Below are 19,091 nucleotides of genomic sequence, written 5' to 3' on the forward strand. Positions count from 1 at the left end.
CGCAGTCGACTACATGGGAGTCCAGCGACATAGCCATTACGCTAACTGCTGGTCCTGAGCTAGTATTTTAATAAACTCCTAGGGCACTGCCCGTGCAGGAGGGCACGAAGGCCACGTGCGTGCAGAAGCGCCGTGCTCACGCTGGCTTCAGGCAGGGGTTCTCGTCAGCGTGCGTGGAGTCACAAGCAAGGCTGAAATCTATGCCTCACAATTATGCTCCAGACTGAAAAGCCCCAATGATTTAAAATATTGGAGGTGCTATAAAATATTTTTTATTATTTATTTATTTATTTATTTTTTCGAGAGGTTTTTCGCTATAGGGTGCGTGCACTCGCCAGACAGACAGAGACATAGAGACAGAAAGCGAGAAATCACCCCCCAGGGGGGATGGTCACACCGCAATCCCTTCTCCTCCATTCTCTTCTTGGGATCTTGGGCACGCACGCACACGCACCCGGCGTGAATTCTAAGCCACCAGGTCCGGGATGCAAACCACGGTCGACTATGTGGGAGTCCAGCGACATAGCCATTACGCTAACTGCTGGTTCCCGAGATGCTATAAAATATTATGGTCTGTTTTACAGTCAAATACATTCTTAAACCAAATAATTTAAAACATTTTAACCATAATAATTTCATGAAAAATATGAATGACACAGAGAGGTGGGATAAACAGAATGTAAAACTTCTTTTTCTTTTCAAAGTTTGTTTATTGCATCCATGAGTGTGAGAGACAGAGACAGAGAGATAGTCCCCTAACATGATCTCCGTACCGTGACCCACCCCCAGCCAGCCTTGGGTCAGGGGCAGGCATGTGCCTGGAGGTCTCAGGGAGGTGTACGCAGTGAGCCCAAAACCTCCCCAGGGGGTGAGCTTCCCAGAGTGTCCTGTCTCATTGCTGGGCCATTGCTCTGCCTTGAGAATGTGCAAGTTTCATTTAGTAGCTAATCTATTTTTGTGTCATCCAAAGCTTTGCAGTAAGTTTATTGTATTTAAAACTGGGCCTAGGGAGGATCTTTGTAGAGAGATGCATGCCGTCAGTGAGTCCAAGTGTCTGGCTAAACCCTGGAATGGTCACTTGTTAGCTCTGTGGCCTCCAATAAGTCACTTTGTGATAACCTTCGTGAGCCTTGACCTTGTCCTATGTGAAACGGGAACAGTGTTTAGAGTATCCACCTCATAAGGCCTTGTATACTCAAATGAGTTCATATAAAGTGCTTAGAAGCATTCAGAACACATAGTAAACAGTTTGTCATTATTCATGTTTATTTATCTATTTTTTTTTTTTTTTGGAGAGGTTTTTGCTATAGGGCACGTGCGCTCGCCAGACAGACAGAGAGAGACAGAGAGACAGAAAGTGAGAAATCACCCCCCAGGAGGGATGGCCATGCCACAATCCCTTCTCCTCCATTCTCTTCTTGGATTCTGGGCACGTACCCACACGTGCCCGGCGTGAGTTTAAGCCACCAGGTTTGGGACTCGAACTGCAGTCGACTAAGTGGGAGTCCAGCGACAAAGCCATTATGCTAACTGCTGGTCCCTATCTATTTACTTTTTTAAGTTTTTTTTTTTCTTTTGCCATAGGGCATGTGTACTCACTGGAGAAAGAGAGAAAGTGAGAAATTACCACTCAGTGGGGAGAGCCACGCTGCAATCCCTTCTCCCTTCTCCCAGGATTCTGGGCATGCATCCTTACTGCCTGGTATGAGTTTTAAGCTGCTGGGCCTGGGACTCAAACCATGGTCGGCCACGTGGGTGCCCAGTGCCTTACCTACTACGACACTTGCTGGGCCTTACTACCAACTTTTCTTTTCTTTTCTTTTCTTTTCTTTTCTTTTCTTTTCTTTTCTTTTCTTTTCTCTTTTCTTTTCTTTTCTTTTCTTTTCTTTTCTTTTCTTTTCTTTTCTTTTCTTTTCTCTTTTTAATAGAGAGATTTTTGCTGTAGGGCACCTGTGCTCGCTGAAGAGATAGAAAATGAGAAATCACCTCCCAGGTGGGATGGCCACACCACAATCCCTTCTCCTCCATTCTCCTCTTGGGATTTTGGGCATGTACACACACATGCCCGGCGTGAGCTTAAGATGCTGGGTCTGAGACTTGAACCCCAGTCCAGTGACATAACCATTACGCCATCTGCTGGTCCCCCTATCAGTAACTTTTATTGGTGGAAAATGGGGGAGAGTGAGAAGGAGGGAATCAAGAAAGAAGTAAAGCATTTAAGGGACCCCAGATGGAAAGACACCTGTTGGTTATGTTTATGGTAATGACGTGACGCTGACTAGACCAATATGGAGTGCGTTCATGACGGGAAATTTCATTTGGCGTGTTGTAATGATACACAGTGACTGAATGTAATATATAGATAGATAGATCAATAAAATAATAATAGTAATAAAGATCCCCTTCGCCACAAGTAGTACGTAGGGCGAGGGAATATCCTGTTCCTTTCTTGCCTAGTTCCTGGTGCCTAAAGAACCAGGCAGCAGCTGCGGCTTCTCTTGCATCGTGATCTGGGCCCCCGTTTGGAAACTGCGGCTACCCCTGAGTGCAGTTTGCTCCCTGACCCGTGTCCATCACTGCTTCCTGGACATGGAGCCATTCTCAACCGAACTTCAGTCTCCTCATTTGCTTAGATTCGGTTTCCTTGCCTTTGAGGACGTGTCACGGGTTAAGTAACTATTATGACTCTTGAACCTGCACCACCATAGACTTTACTCTGCTGTCTATTACTTTCAAATTCCCTCTTTGCCCTACCTACAAGCATACTTAGACAGTAACATTTTTTCTGTACTGCTGTATCATTCTAAAAAGACTAGATAGGAGATGTAAGGCGATTTGGTGGATAGATTTGGTGGAGATAGCCTGTGAGCCTCTGTCTTCATTTCACAATCACTGATGGACTAATGCAGACATGTAAGCATCAGTGTAGCTCTTTGGTGTTCATGTGCACCTTCACTGGGGAAAATGTTCCATAAATGTTTTATTGACAATGTAAACCATTTGGAAATGTAATACTCTGAGTATTAATTGCTTTTCAATAAAAACATTGTATTTTCCCATTTTCTCATGACACTTACCCCAGTAGACCTCAGTTGGAAATGTACAGTAGAATACTAAGGAAACATATTGAATGATGGAATGAAGGCTCCTCCCACTCTTCCTGAAGAGGGGTCTGGATTTACGAGAAGCTACGAAGATCTGAACCCAGGGCCAACATGTCATGGAAAGAGAGTTGTTAGGTAACAACCAACTGATGGGGAAAAAGGAAAGAGGGCAATATGCACAATATAACAATATGTAAATCTAATCACTTGGTACAGGCTTAAAAGAATTCAGTGGTTCTGCATTCCCTTTAAGACAAAATATTAACTTGGGACCAGCAGGGGGTGTGGTGGTTAAGGTGTTGAACTCCCACATGGCTGACCGTGGTTCAAGCTCCAGACTTGGAGGCTTGAAATTCACACTGGGTGCATGTGTGTGCGCCCAGAATCCCAAGAGGAGAATGGAGGAGAAGGCATTGCTGTATGACTGTCTCCCAAGGTGGTTTCTCACTTTCCTTCTCACTGTCTCTTTGGTGAGCTCATGGGCCTTATGGCAAAAACTTATATATATGTAAAAAAAAAAAAAACGATAAAATGTTAACTCTTTGCATGACATTAAAAATATCTCATAATATTTTCTTAGACCTCAACTTTTATTTCTCTTTTTTTTTTTTTTTTTTTGGAGAGGTTTTTTTGCTATAGGGTGCATGCGCTCACCAGAAAGACAGAGAGATAGAAAGCGAGAAATCACCCCCCAGGGGGGATGGCCATGCCACAATCCCTTCTCCTCCATTCTTTTCTCAGGATCTTGGGCATGCACGCACACACACCTGGCGTGAGTTTAAGACAGCGGGTCCAGGACTCAAACCCCAGTCGACTACATGGGAGTCCAGTGACATAGCCATTATGCCAACTGCTGGTCCCAGATCACAGCATCTTCTGACCTGCAACTTCATCCTACAACGCAGGCCTGACCTTCTTCCTATTGAATCCGGGGTCTGTGTTCTTTTATCTTAAATCTGGGCAAGAGTGAGCAAATTACTTTGTGATTTTTGATGCAGGATTATACAGAGACAGCTTATGCCTGATTCTCTTGGGACACTAGTTCTTGAAATGAAACCATCATGCTGTGAAGAAGCCCAGGCCACATGGAGAGGCCATGTGCCAGAGTCTTGGCCCAAGCCCCAGCCGAGATTCCAGCCTACAGACAGCACCAAACCCCAGACCTGTAAGTGAATCAGTTTGCAGATAAGTTTTCCAAGAAGACCTAGTTCCTTTTACTGGAAATCGGTCTTAGAAACCCAGCTGTGTGTGGAAAGTATGCTCGCTACTATTGTGGTACGTCATGTTTTAAGAAATATTCGCTCTCCTGAAATGAGGTGGGGGCACACATTAGCTCTTCATGTCCTCTTATTATATATTTAAATTACTTACTGAATTTCTAGCTTGCTAGAGGGAGCGTAAGGTCACCAGAGAGTGACGGAAATAGAGACAGAAATAGGGAAAGTGAGAAAGCATGGCCCATAGGAAATGGTCATGCTGCAATTCCTTTGCCTCAATTCTCCTCTTGGGATTTTGGGCACATATACACATGTGACTGGGATGTTTCTTAAGCCACTGTATGTGGTGCTCAAACTGTGCTGTCACCGGGAACCAGCAGTTGGCGTAATGGCTATGTCGCTGGACTCCCACGTGGTCGACCACGGTTCGCGTCCTGGACCCGGTGGCTTAAAACTCATGCTGGGTGCGTGTGCGTGCATGCCCAAGGTCCTGAGAGGAGAATGGAGGAGAAGGGATTGCGGCATGGCCATCCCCCCTGGGGGGTGATTTCTCGCTTTCTGTCTCTATGTCTCTCTCTGTCTGTCTGGCGAGTGCACGCGCCCTACAGTGAAAACCTCTCAAAAAAACAAACAAACAAAAAAACCAAAAAAATAAAACTGTGCTGTCACCCATGTGGGATCCAGCCACCTTAATCTCCATGTCAAAGGCCGGTCCGTATATCTAAGCTCAAATATAATTGCCAGACATTCTGGCTTGGTAGTTGTGGCCAATTCCTAGTTCCATGAACAATGGATATTTCTAGCTTTTTTTTTTTATTATTATTCTTATAGTGTTTTTTGTTTGTTTGTTTGTTTTGGGCAAGAGTGTGCATGTGTTTGTCAGACTGAGAAAGAGGGAGAGTAAAAAGCACTCACCATGGGAAACGCCACAATTCCCTATCTTCCATCTCCCTCTCCTTGGGATTCTGGGCATGCATGAGCATGTGCCCAGTGCATTTCTCACATTGCAGGTCTGGGACTCAAACTGCACAGCGGGCATGCAACATCTGGCTGCCCTAGAAACCTGGTCAGCCTGGCTTTTCTTGTAGAATTCTTTTTTTCCCCAAGCTTTACCAAAGTCAATCTTGGGTGAGATAAATTGGAGGGTTCCTAGTATACGTTAGGCAACCCTGAGCAAAGTCTGGTCACTTCGAGGGTTCTGACTGCATTCCCTAGTTCCAAACTGTAAGCTAAGTGGTTTGCTTGGGTATTTACTGGTGGATTTTAAGGAGGCGCTCCTAGCTATGTAATGCTTGTCCAGTGTGATGCCTCCCGAATATTTGCTTATCAACATTCGGATAAGAAAAAAGTAAATACAGCATTCAGCCTTGGGGCAAAGGCAAGGACACTACACGTGTTGTTCTTTCCCTCTCTATCTCCCCGCTAAGCTGAGGTATGCAGCCGCTCTGACTCTGGCACCTCCGCAGAGCTCTCAGTCATTTCTACCTCCCATCAAGGGATCCCTCGTAGCTCTTTGGGAGCTGACTTGATCCCTAGAGATAGAGTCTGCCGTTGAGGGTTTTCTCTATTTGTAGTGGAAGACCTGCCTCCAGGATGGCCTTAGCTGAAATGGGTCTTTTCCTTATGTGAACTGGTGTCTCTGTCAGGCCCCGAAACCAGGCAATTCCACTGCGTAAATGGGGCTATAAAAAAAGAAACTTCAGAAAGTGTGGCCAAGATACTGACCCCAGGTAAGCATCAAGATACCTTCTTCCGTTCCACATTTTTACCTTTCCAAGAACGTACTATGCATGAAATAGTTACACATAATATACTCTGTGTCTCTCTGTGCTTTCACTTGGCATGTTTTTAAAAATGAGTCCATGTTAAGGACACCAAACAGGGGGAGAATGAAAATATGAAAGTTTTGAGATCTAGGGAAAAAAGAAAAAAAAGGACATTTGTCTATGTCATGTGTCTCTATAGGCTGCCCTTTTATTTCTAAGTCATAAGACAGTGAGTGGATCTGACCCAAGTGTTTTATCTGTCCATTTGTTGGTGGTCATTTGCTTTGTTTCCAGTTCCTGGCTATGATGAATAAAGTGCTGTAAGGGACCAGCAGTTAGCGTAATGGCTATGCCGCTGGACTCTCATGTAGTCGACTGCGGTTCGCGTCCCAGACCCAGTGGCTTAAAACTCATTCCGGGCACATGTGCATGCGTGTCCAAGATCCTGAGAGGAGAATGGAGGAGAAGGGATTGCGGCATGGCCATCCTCCCTGGGGGGTGATTTCTCACTTTCTGTCTCTCTGTCTCTCTCTGTCTGGCGAGCGCACACGTCCTATAGCAAAAACCTTTCCAATAAATAAATAAATAAATAAATAAATAAAGTGCTATAAAAATTATGTATTTTTGTGGACATACATTTCTATTTCCCTTCAGGAAATACCTAGAAGTAGAATTGCAAAGCCATATGCTAAATACATATTTAACTTTTTTTTTTTTTTGGAGAGATTTTCACTGTAGGGCGCATGTGCTCACCAGACAGACAGAGAGAGACATAGAGACAGAAAGCGAGAAATCACCCCCCAGGGGGGATGGTCATGCCGCAATCCCTTCTCCTCCATTCTCCTCTCGGGATCTTGGGCATGCACGCACACGCGCCCGGCGTGAGTTTTAAGCCACCGGGTCCGGGACACGAACCGCGGTCGACTACGTGGTAGTCCAGCGACATAGCCATTACGCTAACTGCTGGTTCCCAATACATATTTAACTTTTAAGAAGCTGCCAAACTGTTTTCCACAGTGGCTGGACCATTTTGAATTCAAACCAGTAATGTATGAGCATTCTAGTTGCCCTCTATCTTTGCCAACATTTGGTATTACCAGTCTTTTTCATTGTAGCCATTCTAGCCAGATGTTTGTTGATATATCATTGTGGTTTTAATTTCAATGTTTATGATAACTAGTACTGTTTAGAATTTTTTCTTATGTTTATTTTCTTTTCACATAATTTAAAAAATGTAACATTTCTCTAGCAATGCTAATTATTAATGTTAATTAAATTTTCATAGTCATAACTGGTTTATATTTTACAACCTTTTGGAACTGCATTTTAAAACAAGCATCTGTATTTATTTAAAGACCATTGATATTACTTATAGTTCATAACCAAATGCTTGTGACAAGAGGGACTGAGGCATTCACTGAGGGCGTACTACTTGCAAGTCATTGTCTTTCCCAATTTCTTTCTTTGATTTCCCTTTGTACCCCTGCCTAATGCCTCTCTCAGGTTTGGGACTGGGGGTTTCTCTGGAACACTTTCAGTGTTTTCTGTTTTCTTTTTGTTACAGGGTGTGTGTGCTCACCAGAGATGAGAGAGAGGGAGCGAGAATAAGAGCAAGTGCGCCCCCTGCCGGGGGGACGGCCACAATGCAATTCCTTCCCCAGGCAGGATTTTGAGCCTGCATACATGTGTGTACCAGGCGTGTTTTTCTTTTATTGGAGAGGTTTTTGTTATAGGGCACATGTGCTCTCCAGAAAGACAGAGGGACAGAAAGCGAATAACAACGCCCATCAGTGGCAGGACTCTTCCCAAGACTGGACTGGGCGGAGGGCAGATATGCCTTCTAAGAGCCTATATTTCAGTCTTTCTGGGATAAGTGTATATATAGTTTTCAGAAAACCCCAAGTAATTTTTTTTTTTAGATTTTTGCCATAGGATGTTTGTGCTCACTGGAAAGAGACAGAGTGATAAGGAAGGAAAGTGAGAAATCACCTCTCAGGGGGGCTGGCCGTGCCATAATCCCTTCTCCTCCATTCTCTTCTCTGAATTTCTGGTACACATGCATGTGCACCGGGCATGGTTTCTAAACCATCTAGTCTGGGACTTGAACTATAGATGGTCAGGTGGGATTCAGCACCTTAACCACCATACTAACTGCTAGCTGGCCCCCAAGTCATCTTGGTGTGCTCAATTCATTACTTTTCATTTTTGGTTAAATAATGATGTGTGTTATATTAGTTGGTATTACTTATTTCCGATAAGTAAAATTTAAATAATGACTATCTTACAAAGGTATTTGTTAATCTACACTTTGAATTGAAGGGGAGCTGGTGGTTCTTTCATTCCCAACCCCTGCCTGGCCTTGACCAATTGTTTGCAGACTACAGATGCATAGGATGTTCACGAGGGGTCTCCCTACAGCTCATGGAGCATGCGTATTATGAAAAATGATGCATAAGTTTCATTTTCTTATACTAGTAAAACTTAACACATTTTAATTCCATTTTTTTGGGGGGGGAGAGGTTTTTACTATAGGGCGCATGTGCTCACCAGACAGACAGAGAGAGACACAGAGACAGAAAGTGAGAAATCACCCCCTGGGGGGATGATCATGCCACAATCCCTTCTCCTCCACTCTCCTCTCGGGATCTTGGGCACACACGCACACACGCCTAGCATGAGTTTTAAGCCACTGGGTCCGGGACGCAAACCGCGGTCGACTACGTGGGAGTCCAGCGACATAGCCATTACGCTAACTGCTGGTTCCCTTAATTCCAGTTTTCCTTGAACCTTTTGAAGTACCCTTGTATTTGCAGATCTGGAGCAGGTACTGTCTGTTGCTTTTCTGTTGTTTTCACTACGGATGCAAGGAAAAATTTCCCTGCACCTTCTATCTCTGAGGGTGGTAGACAAGACTGAATAGAGAGGAATTGGGATATAAGATAGGTAAGTGATATTTTATTTTATAAGTGAGTGAGAATTGCTTTATTTTTAGATTAAAATATAGCAACAATTTTAATACAACTGCCAGCGTACAATATAGCCACAGTGATACACGTTTATGCATCAGTGAGCGCTTACATTGTGGGTTCTGGGGAACCTAGTGGCATTCACAGAAAAGCGAGGTGATCGTTGTGCTCATTAATTGCATCAAAAGAAAGTTTTTTTTTCCTTGAGAGAAAACAGTGGAGAAAGATTAATTACACTGGTCTCTGCTTAGAAGGTTCCTGCTCTAAATTAAACCTGACACTGGGCCTAAGGGGATTGCATCATTTGAGGAAAAAAAAAGACCCAAAAACAAATGGAAAACAGATAAACGCTGATAATTCTCGCCCTCTTTTCATTTTCCCTCCATTATGTGCCCTGGGCACAGGGTGCAATATTTCGTAGAGGTTCGCACCTGGCACATGACTGCAGTCCAGGCCGTGAGCTTCTCTCTGCTTTATTTAATTCCTGGGAAGGCATGGGTCCTCCATCTCCCCTCATCTGGGATCTGGCTTCTGAGAGAGCGCCCTAGTGAGTAGCTCAGTGCTGAGGCCCTGGGCAAGTAGATTCCTATTTCTGGGCCTCAGTGGTCTTATTTCAACCAAGAGACTTGGGTTAAGAAAGAAAGAAATGCAATTCTTCAAAATAAACGATCCTGGGACCAGCAGATGGCATAATGGCTACATCGCTGGACTTCCACATAGTTGACCATGGTTCGAGTCCTGGACCGACCCAGTGGCTTAAACTCACGCCGGGCGTGTGTGCGTGCATGCCCAAGATCCTGAGAGGAGAATGTAGGAGAAGGGATTGCAGCGTGGTCATCTTCCCTGGGGGATGATTTCTTGCTTTCTGTCTCTCTGTCTCTCTTGTAAGCACACGTGCCCTATAGGAAAAACCTCTCCAAAAACATAAATAAATAAATAAATAAATAAATAATCCCTTTTAGAGCCACAGGAAAACACTTTCCAATTCTGAGAGAAGATCCAATAACTTGTCTCCGACCCCACCTCGCGTGAGACCACCACGAGGCAGGCGACAAGTCTGAACTCAGTACCAAACCTCTCTCTTCTAGCAGTCCTTTGCAGTTCTTCACGCTCTTCACTCTGTGCATCTTTGCATGTGTCGGGATCCACACGCACAGTTTCCACAGCGGTAGACAATGACAACTGGAAGAGACCACACGGAACCTGCGTAGAGCTGAGAGGGCAGCCATGACACCTGGTCTTTTCCTGCCTGTCTCCAGGTGATGGGGCCTTCTCCTAGATTATGCAAATGCAGAGTTGAAGTCTAGTCCCTAAAGTATTTAAATTGGGCATCAGGGGACCACAGTTGCAGGTTGCCAGGCCCCATTCAGCAGCAGCTGAGGCAGCGGGAGCTGGTGGTGTTCACAAACTCCTTCTCCCAAGGGCAGCCTTAGCATGGCTGGGGCGCAGGAGCTGAACATGAGCTCTGAGAAGGCAGTGACTCTATGAATCTAAAATGTTATTACTGTGCTTCTCGTAGTGCCTTAAATTGCACTCTAGCCCACCAGCTGGTCTAAAACCTCCCTGAGCAGAGGAGCCACGCGTTGCTTCTCTCTGGAGTTCCCCACCCACGACTCTGCACTAGGAGCCAACACCACACCACACACAAGCTTGGCGTGGGGAAGCCTGGATCTGAATCCTGGATGGCCCACTGAGAAGACTCGCAGACCTCAGTTCCTCGTTCGCATTGGATCCGATCTTCCTTGGCCGTCTCGCTGGTCAAGCAGCTTGTTAGTGATGGTCATGGCACAGCGGGGGCGAGGGGAGCAGCAGGCTCTGCATTTCCCTGTCCCTTATTTCTTCTCTACTCCCCAAGGAGTCATGGTTACCGTAGCACACACTATAAAGAACGGCTGAAAGAGCGGTAGGGTGAATGGTGCCACCACAGTCTTACCTGCTCTTGTGGCCTGGGTGTGAGCTGAGCTTGGGCCTCCCGTCCTGCTTGCTCCACGCAGCATCGCCGCCCAGCCCTGCCTCTGGAGTTTAGCTTAGGGCTTTGGGGCTCCCACTTAGGGATTACCTCCTCCTCATCCCTGGCTTTTGGCTCCTGCCTGGCTGCTATGGCAACAGGTTCCAAGGTGACAAAGGAGGGAGTCAGGTCCTGTTTTCTACTGATCCTGTCGATGAGAACTTTCAGACCAGAGACTGAACTGCCCTTTAGCTATTCGGCTCTTTCCGTGTTCTCAGTCAGGCTGAGCTCAAACTTCCACCCCTGCCAACTGGATCATGTCCACCAGCTTGACCACTTGTGAGTGGAAGAAAGTCTTCTATGAGAAGATGGAAGTGGCAAAGCCAGCAGACAGCTGGGAGCTCATCATGGACCCCAACCTCAAGCCCAATGAGCTGGCCCCTGGCTGGAAGCAGTACTTGGAACAGCACGCCTCAGGCAGGTGAGAGGCCCCCTAGAGAAGGCACACCTGGAAGCCCCGGGGCACTGCCCGGAGGCACCTTCCGAGGAGAGAAGGTCCCATGGTTTCTTCCCCCCATTCTCCATAGCAGGGGTGAGGGGGGGCAGAGACAGAGCTGTCAGGTGGTTACGAGGCCTTGGCTGTACCATTGACTCCCTGGACTACCTGGGCAAGCATGTTCCATCTTTGGGCCTTAGTTATCCTTGTTAAATACAGAGTTATAATATCTTTAGTGCCCCTACAATGTCAGACATTTAAAGAGGAGGTCTAGTCTACTGGGAAAAACCTGAACCTAGAGGTCAGGAGGCCTTTGTGATCTGATCTTAGGTCTCTTTGGTCAATTAAATCCAAGTTGATTTGAATAAAAAATGGTATTGACTATTTTCTATGTGCTAGAAACTGGCTTAATGGTTAACTAGCTCTATGAACTTGGACAAGTCCTTCTTCTCTCTAGTTCTCAGTTTTCAAATTTGCAAAATGAGGGTGTTGACCTTTGATGGTCAGTTAAATCCTGTGCAGTGCTATGGTGTAGGACGGCAACGGGGCTGCAAGAAGTTCATCTCAACATGGAAAGAACTTGCGCTAGAGTAATGACTGCTCTGTCACTGAAAGTGTGCAAGCGCTGGCCAGGGTGGAGAGAGTGGGGTTTTATGAGGTAGCCCCGAGGTCACCTCCCTTCATGCTTCCTGAGGCTGGGGCTCTAGGACCCAGGCTAGACAAAGTGCCTTTATGGGCATATCTGTGGGACCGGAATCCACTTTTTACGTCCCCACTGCCGGGCTGGAGTGGAATCTAGGCTGGCTTGTCAGGGATAGGGGTGTGTTCTTTGTGAAGGTGTAGTCTCTCCCTGGGCTAGCCTGTCACCCCCACCCATCCTTTCTGTCACTGCTGTCCTCAGTGGGACCTACAGGATGCCAGCATGGCACTGTCAGCGGCGTATCTCCTCAGAGCTAGCAAGATGCAGGGACCAGAAAGCGTAGGGAATCTCCCCATCAGAGTCATTGCAAATCTGAGCAGAAGGACCCTAACTGGATACCATCGGGCTGCACTTAACAGATGAGCAATGAGGCCGGGAGAGGGGGGTGACCCTGTGCAGTATCCAGGGACCGCTCTGAACGCATTAGGCTTAGGGAGAGTGGGACTGCAGGAGGTTAGGCATGAGGCAAGCTCCAAGGCCCCGCTGGAGGCCAGATGGCTCCGGCACGACTGAGGATGCTGCCCAGTGCCAGGGGCGCCCACCAGGCGGAGACAGGAATTAGAGGCCTCCCAGTACTAATGAACCCAGAGGGCCGTAAACACTCCACCTCCACTTCCAGGTATACGTACACAAGGCTTTTCTCTGTGGGCTTGCCAAGGCAGGCTATCACTGAGAAGCCAGCCTTCCCATCCTTCCCTCCCCGCCCCGCAGGTTCCACTGCTCCTGGTGCTGGCACACCTGGCAGTCGCCCCACGTGGTCATCCTCTTCCACATGTACCTGGACCGTGCCCAGCGGGCGGGCTCGGTGCGCATGCGCGTCTTCAAGCAGCTGTGCTACGAGTGCGGCACGGCGCGGCTGGACGAGGCGAGCATGCTGGAGGAGAACATCGAGAGCCCGGGTGACAATCTCATCACCAGCCTGCGCGAGCAGTCCTGATCGCCAGCCTGCGCGAGCAGTGCTACGACGAGGACGGCGGCCAGTACCGCATCCACGTGGCCAGCCGGCCGGACCGCGGGCCGCACCTCAGCGAGTTCTGCGAGGCCTGTCAGGAGGGCATCGTGCACTGGAAGCCCAGCGAGAAGCTGCTGGAGGAGGAGGCGGCCTTCGCTTTCTCCGATGCCTCCAAGCAGAGGGGCTTGGGCTACAACTTCTTCTCCCTCCGCTGGTGCCTCTTCTGGGCCTCCCTCTGCCTGCTCGTGGTCTACCTGCAGTTCTCCTTCCGCAGCCCCGCCCTGCTCTAGTGGAGCTGCTTCGGGGCGCTGGGCAGGGAGGGCGCGTGGGGTCGGGAGTGGGGAGGGCACAGTCCGGGGCTGAGTCCGCCGCAGAGTGAACACGAGACCCGGGACAACTCAGCCACCTCCCCCGGCTCTAGTCTCTCCCTCTACAGAGTGAGAGGCCTGCATTAGGGGGTATTTAATGTTCTTTCCATTAAATTTTGTAATGGGGAAAAGGGAGGAGAATCTGATGGAAGTTTTAGAACTTGCCAGATTTGGTGCTAGTCCTAAGTCCAAGGGGAGGAATCTTCTTTCTTTCCTTACTCCGCCTCCCCCTCTTCCCCTCCTTTGGCTTCATTTCCATATCCTATACCCCCTGAGCGTCCCATCAAGTCTTGTCTTGACTTCTGACTACTTGCTTGGCTCCCTTAGCAAAGGGCAGGAGTCCATGCAGAGCACAGGGACACGGTCACTTTGTCCCTCTCTGGAGAGGGACACCCTGGGGTTTTCACTCTGGTGCTCGAGTTAGCTTTGCTGGAACTGTCTAGAACTGCTCTGTACAGTATGTCAGTAACTAGCCATATACAGCAATGTCAATTTAAATTGATTAAAATAAAACAAAATTTAAAATTCAGCTACCCGGTCTCACCAGCCACCTAGCAAGTGGACAGTAGCCGTATGCAGCTGGTGGCTAACATACTGCACTGTGCAGAGTTACAACATTGCCACAGAAATTTCTCTTGGCCAGTGCTGGTCGAGAGCTTGGAAATCCCATGGAAGGTACGCAGACTTGCAAGAGTTGGGCACAGTGAAGCTTCTTGGGGGCAGGGGCAGAGGGTGTGCTATGGTAAAGACACACAAAAATATTTGTAGCTCTCTGTTGATTGGCATATGTGGGTACCAAGATTGGCTTACTTGATTTCCAGGGAGGTGATGGAAGGTGGGTCTGGTCAACAGGATCTGGGACAGAAAGCAGACCATAGAGGTGGGGTGCAAATTGCTTATAGCTCCCTTGTAGGTTTTTTTTTTTTCTTTTTTGGAGAGGTTTTTGCTATAGGGTGCGTGTGCTTGCCAGAAAGACAGAGAGAGACAGAAAGTGAGAAATCCTCCCCCCCAGGGGGGATGGCTACGCCACAATCCCTTCTCCTCCATTCTCCTCTTGGAATCTTGGACATGTACACACACATACCCAGTGTGAGTTTAAGTCGCTGGGTCTGGGACTTGAACCGCAGTCGACTACATGGGAGTCCAGTGACACAGCCATTACACCAACTGCTGGTCTTCATTGTAAGGTTGTGATATCATAAATTCTATAGTTGTGTCTTGAAGGAAGTGCCGGTTTGAGGCAGAAAAGTGTGTTCAAAATAGGTTGTCAGAGAAAAGGCAGGTTAGGGCAAGGCTTGGAACACAGATGAGCGCCAAGCGGGAGTCGGAGAACTGGGACTGTTTGGACTCTCCCAGAACTTCTTCCCGCTAATGATCAGGTGTGGTGCCATTCATTTCTCAGGTAATAATATGTAACCATGGCTGGGAGGAAACTCTCTAAACATGTGGCTGCCACAATCATTTACTGTGCCTGAATTGCCGGGAGAAACACGTGATGTGCATTGTCTCGTTTAATTCTGAAAACAATCCTGTAACACGGATTCTACTATTATCCCCACTTTATAACCAAGACTTAGGGAAGTTAAGAAATTGGCTCAGGCCGGCAGATGGTATGGTGGTTAAGGTGCTGGATCCCACAAGACCAACTATGGTTCAAGCACCAGACCTGGCGGCTTGCTTTCTCACTCCTCCTCCCCACCCCCATCTCTCTCTGGTCAAATTAAAAAATAATAGCAAGTTAATTAAATAAATAGTTATATATATATATATATATGTATATATATTTATTTACATAAACATATATATATATTTAAAAAAAGAAATTGGCTCACAGCGTCCTAGTTCGTAAGTTAAAGGGCTGAGGTTGAAATCAGGTTCTCTGACTCCAGTTCTCAGTCACTCTGCTATCCAGCTACTGAGATCAAACCCATGCCCTACAAACTCTGCTGTTCAGCCTCTCTTGAACAACTCCCCCAGCTGGTTTTCCAAGTTTTTACCTTCAGTCTCCTTTGAGCATCACCTCTGGGTACGGCCTTCTTCCCCAGCCCCTGGCAGTGCTAGGCTCTCACCACCTCAAGGCTGCCTGTGCCATTACACTTAGTGCTACTGTGTTGCCATTGCCTGCTTCTGTCTGCACATCCATCTTTGTATCCCTGTACCTGGGACAAAGTAACTATGTCATCAGAATGGTGAACTGACTTCATTCCGGCCCAACTGAATGCAATAGCTCCTGCTACACCCTCCCTCCTCCTGAGACTCACCCCATTTGTGCTTCATGTACTGTGATCAAATACCCACGCTGGAAGGGACATGCTGACTTCACGCTAGCTACTATGTCTAATTTCTCCTTAATAACACCCATGGCACGAATACTATAATTACCCAAACTTGCAGAGGGAAAACGGCGCCTTAGCGAGGTGTTCAGCTTTGTAAAGCAGTTAGTTTAAACCTGGTACAGGAGCCAAGGCTGCCAAGAAATAAAAAAATGGAGTAAGACTCTTCGAGCTACATGACATATGCTGAAACTGGGCTCAGATACCGGGTGGGGACCATTGCAACTCACCCGGAGGGCAAAGCCACCCACTCACATCGGGATGACAGCTGGACTTCAGACCAGCATCTGAAGACAGAGGAAACCTGGAATACTAGTAACCTCAAGACAGAGATATCTGAGAAATGTCCCCAAACTGCCTGCTATAACCAAGTTGACAGAAAACACTTGGTGCCAGATAACCCAGTGCTCATGGAAGCGTGTTGCTTGAAATGGAATGAATATTTGTTCTCCACCTCTCATGAGGACTGGATGACCTGTCAAGAGAGGCCTCTCATCGCTTTGTTTTGTTTCTGTATGTATTCTGTAACTATGTCTGTGCCGTAGCTGTTACCGGGAGGCCAAGCTTAAAAACCCTCTTGTGCATCTTTGTATTGACTTGGTACCATTGAGTAATCACCAAATATGGTTTTCATTGATCGCGGGTTGAAAGAACTTCACAGAGTACCTGGTAAAGAGGATAGTGAAGCGCACAGATGCTGTGCCGAGAGTCTACAAACCTGGGCATGTGTCCAACAATCCGGTAGAGCGATGCAGGAAGAGCCCACGGAGGAACAAGGCATGGAGTGTGTGCAAAGAACACAGCTGTACTCCTCTAATTGTTGCTCATCATTCGCCATCCATCTACTCTGGTGTTTTAATTCCTGGCTTGTCCTGAGTCAGAGTCACAAAGCTAAGTAGACGTGGTCTCTAATTTAGAGAGGCTGCCAGCAGGAAGAGCCCATTGCGTGGTAGTCAGTGCTCTGCTAGGAGAGAAGCTCGCCAGAACCCTAGGATGAGGTGTTAGGAGTGGCTTCTCAGAAGGGAGTCAAAGGGGTAGGTTTGCAAGGATGTGTCCAAGTAGGTTGAGAGGTCATCCCTGGATTGACGGGGAGCTAAGTACATTCCAGGGAGAGTAAAGAGGGCCTGGAGGCATAGGTTATTTACGTTCAGGAAGCAGTTAACAAGCAGCCACCGGAAGGAGGCAGGAACAAGAGAGGATCGTGGGGTGGGAAAGGGTCCTGGTTTTGGTAGCACTGGCTAGAAATAGGCTGAAAAACAAGGTAGGCTACAGTTATAACACAGAAAGCTTCATTTAAGCTTTATTTAATGCTGAAAATAAAGTCAATTTAAAAATTCCATAACTAGTGCAGCCAGGGAATGTTTTATCTCAATTGTTCGTACATGTTGCGCTGGGTCCAGACGAGTGTACCTGATTTTCCTTTTGCTTTTGTGTTTCCTTTTGTTTGTCTATAATAAAAAGAAATGATTTCTTTAGAGACTTATATACGTATTCAAACTCTACATAGTAGATTCGCTAAACATTAAATGTTTCTAATGTAATAAATGTATGGTAAACCATTTGATTGTATCTGTATGTGTGTATGAACATTCATTTACCAAAATTTGTTTATAAAAGAGGAGGAAGAGAAGAGCAGCGGCTGAAATGTGCGAGCTGGCCCGGCCGTCACAGTAGCTCTGCTGCTCTTCTGTCATACGATGGTAATTCTACGGAACATCCACCTTGCCCGTGGCCACTCGGCGTGACCACAGATGAAGGCATGTCTAAGACCACTCTGTAATCATGTCTGAATCAGATGGAAATATGGACCTTGTCCAAACCATGACAATGACTAAGTGGCCTCCTACCCTGGCCAGTATGAGTGGCTGCTACTTCTTTCCAATCATAATTTTAGCTTGCTCTCTTCTCACCTTTTAGATAAGATTCATTAAGATACCCAATCATAGGACAATGCCCATTTACTGACAGAGCCCAGGACGGCGCAAAACCACTTAAGTGAACCTTCTCCCAAATCACCTAACACATGCTTAAATGTTGCAGTATATCTTTTCCAACACCCCCTTACTGAGCCGCTTTCTGATTCTCGTGTGCATCCTCACTGTAGCAATGATTTACAAAGCCCAGGCTTCTTCAGTGACAGGTGTATCCTTGCTGGCCTTTGGCTAAAGAGTATTAACAAAGAGAGAATCTGTTTCTTTTTCCAGTGTCTGTAAAGCACTCTTACATCTTAATGAACTTAAAACAAATTAAGCAGAAAGATTTTCTTTTTACCTGACTGTGACATATTTAACTGATAAATTAAAACCAAAATAAAGTAAAATTTAACTGTCTGGAAATTTAAATAGTGTGTTTTAAATCTTAGGATTCAAAGTAAAATATACTTTCAGCTGATTTAGTAGTTAAGGAGAAGAAGAGCACTACAAATTAAACGTATTTCAGATGTAATGCTTCTTAATCCTTTCAAAATTATTGTATAAGGTTGTCAGACTTTTTGAAACTATTTTTCTTATAAAAAGTTATGCAGCAAATATCTATGTTACTAATGATTATCTCTGCATTTTAATTTTATTTCCATTTTTTAAAAAATGACCAGATGGTGTATTTGCTCAGCATAGAGAAAAAGAAAGGGAGAGGGAGAAGGAGAAAACACCCCTCAATGGGATTTAGTCATGCCGCAATCCCTTCTCCTCCATTTCTCCATCTTTTTGGGATTTGGGGCATCTACACAGATGCCTTGTGCATTTTTCAAGTCACTGGGGCTGGGATTCAAACTGGAGCCAGCCCTATGGGATCCAGCTGCCCTAAGCAGTAGGCCACAGGCCAACCCTATCTTTGCATTTATATATATATGTATATACCTGATAGTATTGAGATATATACACACACACACATATATAGGATCATCAGAAAAGTCATAATGCATTTCTGCATAGAAAAACACAGAAAAATATGTCATGACTTTTCTGATGACCTGATATTTTAAGAAAGTTATATACAACCAGAAAGTTGGTAGATTGGGAAGAATTTGATATACTCTCCTACTCATAAACTAGGGCTTCTAATTTTGTTACAGTATTTTATAATCATATTAGTAGAACACTTTCGACCTCGTGCATTCTATTTTCCAGATTCTACTTTGCACATGCTTTGTATTTCATACTAGCGATGAAAAACTTAGGAATCGACTTTCAGATTTTACAGTTCTCTTTCTCCCTGTGTGTTGTTATAGCAACCCATCCAC

General features: G+C 46.2%; 1 protein-coding gene across 1 annotated transcript; it reads left to right on the forward strand.

Annotated features, from left to right (window-relative positions):
* Nucleotides 1-5,865: 5,865 nt before the first annotated feature.
* On the forward strand, nt 5,866-13,439 carry RTP2 (receptor transporter protein 2). Its single transcript, XM_027775055.1, has 4 exons — nt 5,866-6,051; nt 11,280-11,482; nt 12,909-13,096; nt 13,129-13,439. Exons 2-4 carry the CDS (start codon nt 11,319-11,321, stop codon nt 13,437-13,439), a joined length of 663 nt encoding a protein of 220 aa, XP_027630856.1. The 5' UTR covers nt 5,866-6,051; nt 11,280-11,318.
* Nucleotides 13,440-19,091: the final 5,652 nt, after the last annotated feature.

This window comes from Tupaia chinensis, unplaced genomic scaffold, assembly GCF_000334495.1.
Source record: "Tupaia chinensis unplaced genomic scaffold, TupChi_1.0 Scaffold000515_1, whole genome shotgun sequence".
NCBI lineage: Eukaryota > Metazoa > Chordata > Mammalia > Scandentia > Tupaiidae > Tupaia > Tupaia belangeri.

What these genes read in the sequence shown, in the direction of transcription:
- RTP2 (XM_027775055.1), top strand. Translation starts at nt 11,319, where the DNA reads ATGTCCACCAGCTTGACCACTTGTGAGTGGAAGAAAGTCTTCTATGAG. An exon ending in GAACAGCACGCCTCAGGCAG is followed by an intron (nt 11,483 to 12,908) that starts GTGAGAGGCCCC and finishes CCCGCCCCGCAG; the next exon opens with GTTCCACTGCTCCTGGTGCT. An exon ending in GGAGAACATCGAGAGCCCGG is followed by an intron (nt 13,097 to 13,128) that starts GTGACAATCTCA and finishes CTGCGCGAGCAG; the next exon opens with TCCTGATCGCCAGCCTGCGC.